This window comes from Centroberyx gerrardi, chromosome 4 (genome assembly GCF_048128805.1).
Source record: "Centroberyx gerrardi isolate f3 chromosome 4, fCenGer3.hap1.cur.20231027, whole genome shotgun sequence".
Taxonomy (NCBI): domain Eukaryota; kingdom Metazoa; phylum Chordata; class Actinopteri; order Beryciformes; family Berycidae; genus Centroberyx; species Centroberyx gerrardi.
In genome coordinates, this window is record NC_136000.1 from 21,492,015 (window position 1) to 21,502,230 (window position 10,216).

A 10,216-nucleotide genomic window follows, 5' to 3' on the forward strand; every position below is an offset into this window, starting at 1 on the left:
ACACACACACACACACACACATATACGCACACACAGACGTTCACAGATACATATACAGACAGACAGACAGACAGACAGACAGACAGACGCAAGTACAGATGTATGTATGTGTAGGCACAAGAGCACATGCAAGCAAATGAGCACTCACACCCACACCCATACACACACACACACACGCACACACGCACACACACACACACACACACACACACACATACACACACCTGCCAGTACCGGAGGTACAAAAGAAGCCTGTGAGACTAAGTATTTTATTGGGGACTAGACTTTCACAACACTGCTGTTAACCAGTTACAGATCTTGATAATGTCAGGGGTCTCATTACAATAGACTGAGTAAATATACATGGCCAAGCCATTGGGAAACACTAATAATGCACTTGTCAATGAAGGCAAGACAGCTGTAAGCAGAATTCAATTGCTGATAGCGACGATGATGTACGAGCGCACGTGTGTGTATGCAAGTGTGTGCATGTTTGTGGGTGTACTTGTGCAAGGCAAGCCACCAGTCATGCTTCATAAATGAGCTATTTTGGACAGCATACACTTCCAGCTGAGTGTTTTTCTCTCTTGGAGGGGGATGGACTCCTTAGTGGGGCAATAAGGTTTCATGACACAGGCAAAGGTAATTGAGCAGTTTATGACCATAAAACACAGGACACAGTGCTCCTCTACAATGGGAGCTTACCAGCTTGTCCCCTTTCCCAGAAGCAACACATGTGCATCTCATCATTATATTGTATGATAAAGCCAAAGAAAATGAGATTCCTCTTCTTCTCTACTTCTCAAGTTCAAAGTCTTTGATACCAACATAAAACAACCACAGAGAGGCTACAATAAACTCTGCTGCACCAAGATAACCCCAGTATCCAAAAAAGAAAAAATCCATTCTGGGAAGAAAGATACCATGCTGTAATCTGCCCAGTAACAGAGATCTGTGCGTGGGTATGTGTGTGCACGTCAACAATGAAAGGTCGTGCCATTTTAAGAATATGCTTGCGATAATTTGAGACATGTCGGTTGTTAAATTTAGCCTCTGAAATGGAGCTTGTGCCAGTAGTTAGCAAGCCACTGGAGGATGGATGGATGGAGGGAGGGATGAATGCGTAGATGTGTGAGAGGCAGTGAGACTTGGTCAGGCTGAGTGGGAGGACTGAGGAGTTAATGTTGTGTCGGCGACCACTTTGCCACTTTGTGAGTGCTGATTTGCACGTTGGCACACTTTGCCCATCACAGAGAAAGAGAGAGAGAGAGAGAGAGACAGAGAGAGACAGACGAACAGACAGACAGGCAGGCGGGTAGAGAGAGAGAGAAAGAGACAGAGAGAGAGACGAACAGACAGGCAGGCAGGCGGGTAGAGAGAGAGAGAGAGAGAGAGAGAGAGAGAAAGAGAGAAAGAGACAGAGAGAGAAAGAGGGGAGGGTGGGTGAGAGCAAGAGGGAGGGTGCTAAAAGCAGCTGGGAGATTCTTTGTAAGGCCGGGAGATGCACTAAATCATTTACACAGCACATAAGGTTTAAATGATATAAAAAGATTTTCAAAAACGGCCCCTAAGCTCCACACTTTTCCTCGTTTTATTCTCACATTCACTCACACTCGGAAAAAGCGTAAACACACATGCGGCCTGCGCATACACACCCAGAGGCAGGCGGGTACACCCGTGAAAAGAGCGGTAAAATGAATCTTTAAGGCATTGTATGTTTGATAAAATGTTTTTTTTTATTGATATTAAAAATGAAAGTACATGAATTGTGCATTTCGGACGTTCTAGCGTGCAGAGGTTAAATCAATAAAATACACACAGGCTGAGTGAGCTACTGACATAGAAAAAGTCGCCATTGCTCGGCAAGATATCCCTTCATATTCAGCGAAAAGAAGTGGTTGTCTTTCACGCCATTCAAAAGAACACTAGAGTAGCCTGTTTGAACATTACAATAGTGAATGAATGCAGTCCTAGCAGGAAAACATAGAATAAAATAGAAAATATAAACTTGTATTGTCACTGTCTGGAAACAGGTTTTCCATCAGGGGGAATCTCAGATAATAATAATAATAATAATAATAATAATAATAATAATAATAATTGCACTGCTTTGTTGCACAACTGAAGTGGAATATAATCAGAGACAGGACGTAGGCTTGCTAATTGAGATCCCTCTGACGGTTGAGGGGAGAGGACAGAAGGTATAAAGTATCGGCTCGACTCTTCACCGCAGCACGGTGAGTATCCATTAAGTCTCCATTTCATGGGGTGAAGCGTGACACAACAGAGGAAACTACAATGTGGCACACAATGACCTTGTTTCTGACACGGGCTTCAGTGGTTTGTCCCACGGAGAGCTGTGTCATTGTGGCCAGGTGACGGGTAACAACCTCAGCCGCCCTCCCGTTACGGGACGATCCCTCACACTCAGCGACTACTCCACATCTCCCTCAGAGAGCACAGATATTTTCCTGAGTGTTTTGACTGCTTCGCAAATGGTTCAGCGTGGTAGCCCTTCATCAAATACATAATGGATGGACGATTGGAAGATTGCGGAGGGGCGACCGGGAGTCTCACAACTCCCCCCTTGCATACAAATGCAGATAGATACTGTATGTATAAGATCTGGGGCATTGTCTTGTATAAACGCAGGGTCTGAGAGAGAGAGAGGACAAACGTGGGTTGAGAGAGTGAGAGAGAGAGTGAGAGAGAGAGAAAGAGAGAGGGACAGAGAGAGAGAGAGAGAGAGAGAGAGAGAGAGAGAAGGGGAGGACAGTGAGGAGTTGAGCAATGACATGCTCTCTATGATGGACAGTGACCTTTTGGTGACCTTTGACGGCTACTGGCGTCATAGTGACATCATCACCTCCAGTTAGGGCACCCACACAACGACCGATTTAAGTCACATGGAAGCTACCCTGAATCTACAACTGACCGGACATTTATGGCCACATGACCCAACCAACACACTACAAAAATCAATGGCACTGGCACATTAACAAAAAAAGGCTCCTTAGAAGATCATAGGACACCATGCACAATTACAAAGACATGATTTAATGAAGGACTGATCATTCCCCCGCCATCAATACTAAAGTGGCTTCAAAACATAGTGGGTTGAGTACAATCAATGTTGAACAGTTATTTTCCAATATCAAAAAGTCACTCATGGATGCTTTCCTTTTAACAGAAAACCTTGCCAGGCTTCTGAACCTCCATGCAGACCAGCGTATTCAGAGTATGTGCCTATTTCTGTGACATAACATGCCTAAGCAATCCAGGCTATGCTGCTGTTAAAATATTAATTTAAAGTAACTATGGCAAACGAAAAAAGAAAAAAAAAAAAAAAAAAAAAAAAAAAAGGAAATATTTTTGGTACAAAGCATCTACAAAAAAGCATTACAACTCCAATTGGAAAAAAGAGATCATACAAAATAAATCCGTCAGTTGAGCATCAGTGCTACGTATATTATTTGGACCAATTTTTCAAATATATTTTTATAACAAAATAAATAATGCCTTTATACAGTGCCCTTATTTGTATTTCAACAAACAAACAAAAAAGCTTGGCGGCTCATTACGCAAGATACAGCTCAGACTAAAGGAAAATAACACAACGTCCCTGGAAACTAATTATATATCTATATTTTTATATATATATATATTCAAGTATTTGTTTTCAGGCAAAAGCATGTGAATACTACTGATATACAATAAAAATAAAATGTTAGTTGACATTATTGCTGTTTTTTCCCTTTGAATTGAATTTTGTGCCTTTCTTTAGAACTGTAAAATAACATTATAACAATAACCATGGAAACAAAAAAAATGCCTAACTTGCAAAACAGGAATGTCACGGTACCAGAAACTGACGGGGTTTTTCCTTTTTTTTTTTCATTGAAACATTGATATGAAAAGAAAACAGAAAAAAAAAAGACAAAATAAAATAGAATCATCGTTATCCCACTCGCTCTGTGTCCATGCCATGTTTCTTCCTGTCGGAGCAGTCTGCAAAGCCACGGCAAACAGGAAGTACTGTCCCAGAACTGTAGTACTGTCCCAATCCAGGCGGTCCATGGTGTCCCGTTTGTGTCCCCGCACCGCTCCCCGTCTCCGGCGGCCTCAGAGGGACGGGAGGAGCGGGGACTGTGGGTCTCAGGTCCCCCCTTGCCGCTTGACGCAGGCAAGCTAGTGATGAGCAGCCGCTAGCACTCGCTGTTAGCCTACATGCTAACACAGCCCACATCTTCTCTCAGTGACACTTCCCCCTTTTCATTGCCACTGCCAGGAGCTCCCCCATATCCTTTATTTTCCTTTTTTTTTTTTAAAGTCACACTTTCCTTAAAACGGAAAGTTTTAATATTCATTCAAAGAAAAAAAAAACGTGCTTTTCAACCTCTTCTTTGAGTCCATTCCCAAAGCTAGCACCATGACATTTTTTTAAGCTACACGTTCATTGTTCATAAAAAAATAGTGCCTTTTTTTTCTTTACTTTGACGTAATCCGTGGCAATGTGCAATTTTGCAGACTCTTTTCTGCTTTTTGTTTGTGATTAAAAGGTGCTGGAACAGGAATCTAATTTTACAAAATAATTCCTTACAGTGTGGAAGTCCCTTTATAGTTAGAGGTGCAAACTAATAAGAAAAAGAACTAACAGAGATTTTCTTTTTGCCTCAGGAAAGTGTTGTGGAATGGATTCTTTCATGCAAGCTGCTCTTCACTTTCTGTTGTCTTCCACAAGGACAAAAAACATTCCGCTGGGTGTCCTCTTGACACTTGCAGGCCATAGATCTCTTTCATCTTCTTTTCTCCCTTTCCTTTTCTCTTTTACTTAAGGATCCACCTGAATTGCATTCAGCCGAATTGTTAACTTTTTGTTCATCATTTGTGTTTGTGCCTTTTGTGTCAGTGAATGAAAGAGAGAGGGAGCAAAAGAGTTGAGACAGGAAGAATGTGAAGGCATGTTTGTGTGCCGGAGGGTGGTGGTGGTGGTGGTGGGGGTGGGGGGGTTCGGGGGGGTGGTGGTGGGGGGGCATTAGAGAGGGGCAGGGGGTCAAGAAGTAGTAGATGAGAGCAGGGGGAGGGATTGGTGGGCTCGGACAGGGCAGGGGAGGTCAAAGAGGACTGCCACAGAAATGACGTCAGAGACAAAGCTATAATCCCCTAGTCTTTTTTTTTCTCCCTCCAAACTCTTGTCTGTGCAAAGGGCTGGCGGCGGGCTCATTTGTGGCTGACATAGTTGTCCGTGGGGAGCAGGACGGGAGGCAGCTTGCTGGGCAGGCTGATCAGGGGCCTGTGGAAGTCCGCCTGCTCCTGGGCCTTGATTTTCTCGGCCTGCCTCCGGTACTTTCTGGCCTTCAGGATGGCGGGGACGCCCCTCCGGAGCCGCTGGGCCGCCTTCCTCTGCCACACCTCGTATTTGGAATACTTCACGGTCACATGCTGCTTCCTTGGGACTTCCTATTGTCGGTTGCGGGGGGGCAGGGGGGTGGAGAGGGGGGAAGAGGAAAAAAGGGAAAATAGGGAGTCAGTTCATTAGGGTTGATAAGATACTGTGCAAGTGGTTATTACAACAGAGGAAAGCCTTGTTTATTTTGAGAAAACATTTGGTCATTGTTGGGTCAGTGGAATGGAAATCAAATGTCATTCTTAAACCGCCGAGCGTCATAACAGACTCGGCTTGCCTCCGACTTGTCCTTGTTTTGATTTCCTCGACTGAAAGAAGCTGTCAACAAGTGCTTAGTTCAGCCTCTTTAACATACTGTCAAAAGGAAGGGCGGTCACTCCCCTCATATACATATGAGGAACAAGTCATTGTTCGCCCCGACGATCCACTAAACCGACTCACCCCCAACAGACTGAGCGGAGCGACGCACAAACACGTTCTCGTTTTAAAACCTCTTTTCTTACACAACAAACTCTGTGCTGCGACAGCGCCGGGGAGCGAGAAGAAGCAAGTGGGAGTGGTAGCGGCTAGAGCTACAATTTATGCGTGAGTAGCCAGTGCTCTGTCTGAATGGCTTGTTTTGGTCCTGCCACTTGAAGAGTGTTTATCCCCCTTCATTCACTCCAGGCCTGCTCAATAGCCTAGGAACAGCTGGCCCTCGGAGCAGGCTGTACCCATCAACTCTCCCTGCCCGGACCAACTGGGGACATGTCCCAACTAATTCCCCAGCAGGCTCTTTTCTGCATACGAGACAGAGGATCCATTTCTTTGCTGCTGACATTTGCAACGTTTTATGTGTGTTTTTCTTGTTTTGTTTGCGTCACTAGAAATTTCATGCCACTGAAATTGATTATTCAAAGAGCATCTTTCTGGTTTAATGTAAGGGAAAGATGAAGGGATAGCGGGGAAGGATCTTTTTAAGAGGTTTTGGAACGCGGCCACTAGCCGAGTCTTGTGACTCCGGGGAAAAAGACTTTAAACGCTTTGACGATTTCCTCCATGTTTGTGACATATTTCAAAGAGGCTCCGACGGCCAGGTCAGGTGTTTCTGACCACGCAGCTAAAAATGCATGCCAGTTTCGGAGTGCTTAGTGTTCCGTGACTAATAATCACACACTCAGAACACACTGTTTTGTTACGGACCAGCAGTCTCCACATTCTCACAGACTCACACACACAAATACACAAACTCAGGCACATGTGCACATTCAAATGCACACACATACACACACATTCAAGTCTGTGAGTGTGACCCTGCCTCTGCACTAACGTTTCCTGAACATATTCTGCTGCGATTGCCTTGATGTTTTCCACGACGGTCAGCACTTTGCATGGAAGGTAACTGCTTACCGTTGACCATTTAACAAGATAAACCTGTCCTCGCACGGGTTTCAGTCTGCGCTCAGCGACAGGGGCATAGGGGCGAAGCGCAGGGGAGATGGGAGGACAGATAGAGCCGGGGACTGGCATGGGTTCCCATACTGGCGTGTTGTTGTTGAGACGTACCTGTTTTAGTGCGGGCATCACGGGTATGACCTGTAGAGAGGTGGCCGACACGTCCCTTTCGGACTTGGCGGGTTTGGCGCAGTACTGCTCCAGCAGGTTGAGGTCACAGCTACGGAAACAACACTCCTCCACGATCCCACGGTTCTGGGAGCGCCGATTGTTAGTCCTGCTGGTTGGCCTACCTGAGGAGAGACACAGGGAGGGATGGAGGCCATGAGGAGAGGGCAAACAAGGCCTAAGGGTAACTGTCTGACTGGTATACGCGAACTAATACAGAAAACACAACACTGGCAGCGATAATGCATCTAGGTTGTTTTCGCGGGATTACTTTGACAGTCGTAGCAGTCCATTAAACAAAGAGGATAAAAGGAAATCTATGGCCAACTGCAACAAATCGTTTTGTTTGTAGAGGTTAATCTGATTAGGGCTATCTGGAAGTCCTTTAATGAGGGAATACACAAGTAAACACCCTGGCCGGCAAGAAAAAGAGAGTGTTGACAGGGACAGCTAAAGCTCTGAGACAGACCTTTGGGGCGAGTAAATACATAAAATGGACACTCTTCTGTGACCTTGTCCTTTGCCAAGTCAGCAAAAATAAAGAGGATGAGGGGAGAGAGAGAGACAGAGAGAGAGAGAGAGAGAGAGAGAGGGAGGGGAGGGGCAGCAGAGATAATGAGGTAGAGAGAGAAAGAGGAGGAAAAAAGATCCGAGGAGAGAGAGAGAGAGGGTGTGTGAGGGTCAAAACAGAGAAAAAGAATGCAAAACAAAAAAAAAAGGAGGAGAGCGAGACGAGAGAGAAAGCGGTATAGGAGAATAAGGCGAGGGGGTGGAGGGTTAGGAGGATGTTGCACAGGGGAACACACTATCCACGATCAATAAAGGCCTTGTTTGAAGTCCTGCACCCCACACAATGTTGGAGAAATCTCATGAGAGGGGAAGGCCAGATTTGATTGCAGGAAGAGGAACATGAGAGAGAAAGAGAGGGTGAACCAGGGGGAGGAGGAGGAGGAGGAGGGGGGAGCACATCTATGTCGGCCCGAATTGGATAATGATCTTTCTGATTGGAGGGACGCTTCTGTGTCAAGCAGCGCACAAAGACGCTGTCTGTCAGTCAAAGGCAGTGGGTGGGACATAGCTAATATTAAAAAAAAAAAAAAAATTTTTTTTAAAAAGCTATAGGTTGTTTATGCAGGCAGGACAGGAATGGTCACTGAAGAAGGTTAAGGTGCGTGTCAGTCAGTCACAAACACTGCAAACTGTGCAAACACTGTTTAGTAAAGCAAAGGCCATCCATTATCCATTTGAGGATTAACAGCTACCACAATGCATTCACCTAAGGATATTACATGATTACAACTATTTCCATAATTACCACAATGGGGGATCAATGATCATCATTGATGTTAATGATCTTGCCTCTGTCAAAAGACTTAACCTGACATCAAAACCTCCCCCCCCCCCCCTCCCTGAATCACCACTGTGGTCGCCTGGCCTGGGAACATTGGTGCTGAGGTGACTGGTTTGCCTCTTGGGGTGCTATTACTTTTCCCCGCGGAATGCACTGGTAAACAAGCGGCTCATTGTGTCGCATTGAGTCGTGTGTGCCTTCACAGCTCGCCGCCCTTTCATATGCAATCAGAGGTATGGGCCGTAGAGGCAGAATGCGCCCACTCAGCACAGCAGCCAGGACGAGGACTTGAGACACATAGGCGCACAGCTGGCTATAATCTCTCTCTCTCTCTTTCTGAGTGTGTGTGTGTGTGTGTGTGTGTGTGTGTGTGTGTGTGTGTGAGGGAGAGAGTGAGCGAGTGCGTGGAACAGAGCAAAAATACCAAACACGCATACCACACAACCACAGAGTGAGAGATAGTCTCAGCTATCCAAACAGATGTGTGCGCATGAAAGCGCGCAGAGAGACCAAGCAGACTCGAACACTAGTTGAAAATAAAATGCAAATCCATTTTTGACAAATCATACTGGAAAAAAAGAAGAGAAACAAAAAAAAAACCAAGTGAATGACTTGGAACCTACTGAAATAGAAGCCTCTGTCTTCACAGACAAACTGCAGCGCATCCACCAGCTCTCCCCCACACAGCGTCTCTGCCGAGGCCATTTCAACAGCGTAGAGCGTCAGGGCCAGTGCAAACAGCAGCGCACGACTGGACGAAGACATCCTCTTGACCTGCAGGGAGAACAGCAACGTTACACACACCGCAGAATAATGCATCGGTCCAGCGAATGTAACCTCACATTTCAGCAAGAAACCCCTTCAGGAAGAAAAACTGTAACATATTTCCCAATTCACAGCTGTAAAGTCAGATGTAGTTTGCCTGTCAGTGTGTTATATGGGGAGCCATTCTTTATGCATGCTAAGGCAAGCCTGTACAAGATGTACTATGTCCAGTAAAATATGCTATTCTCTAACGTATTGACCTGCCAACTCAAAGAGACTATTGCGTGAGAATTGTGAGGCCAAATTCTCAGTTTTCCTCCACGGTTATTATCAACCCTTGTCACTGTTTTGCACCTGGAAGAATTGCTTATTCTGGGGGAAAAAGAGACAGTATCTCTGGCTGTCACTCTTACACAACTCTCAACAAGTTGCAAGACCGGCTGCTCAATAGTCAACTATCTCAAAAGCCAGACTCAGCATATATTTTCCCCTTGCTCACCCTGAGCTGAGCTCTCTGACCGCAGACATACCGCCCCCTATCTTCCGCCCAGCTGCTTGCTCCGAGTCCAGCGAACGGCGCACAACTAAGACGAGAGAAGAATAAAAAATGCCCCTGAACTCTATTTACTCTCTCCTAACAAGTAACCTGTTGCACACATGGCGCAAAGCTTTAGGCGCACTCCACGTTATCTATGCGTCATGCGAAGTATTCTGCTGCATGCAAATAAAAGATGTCCAGCTGCTCAAATTGCACAAAAAAAAGGGATGCAAGCAACACATCTGCCCAGCCCGAAGCGGCTACTTCACTTACAGCGCCAAGGAAAGATTGCTATACGCCTGCAGTACGCCTTTTAATGCCCGCACCGCACAACCGGAGAGTATAAAACTATTTGTCCCCGTTGGTTACCTTCATTCTGCTGTTTTCCGTTCTTCGGCAGGTGTGGCAAAGTGAGTGGTGTCCGTGTCTTTGCTGGGTCTCCATGTCAGATGGCAGTAGTCAAAACGTTGGGGGTTATTTGGTTGGAGAGATTGCAGGTGAGTTAGTTTCCCAGTTGGTGAGGCTATAGAGATGATGTGTGAGAGGCTGTCCC

The 10,216-nt window shown here is 45.7% G+C and overlaps 1 protein-coding gene across 1 annotated transcript; it reads right to left on the reverse strand.

The window, feature by feature from the left end:
* Window positions 1-1,710: 1,710 nt before the first annotated feature.
* On the reverse strand, window positions 1,711-10,216 carry igf2b (insulin-like growth factor 2b). The gene is made up of 4 exons (XM_078283316.1): window positions 10,033-10,216; window positions 8,980-9,134; window positions 6,953-7,130; window positions 1,711-5,460 (listed from the first exon to the last, which is right to left on the reverse strand). The coding sequence occupies exons 1-4, from the start codon at window positions 10,105-10,107 to the stop codon at window positions 5,221-5,223; spliced, it is 648 nt and encodes a 215-aa protein (XP_078139442.1). The 5' UTR covers window positions 10,108-10,216; the 3' UTR covers window positions 1,711-5,220.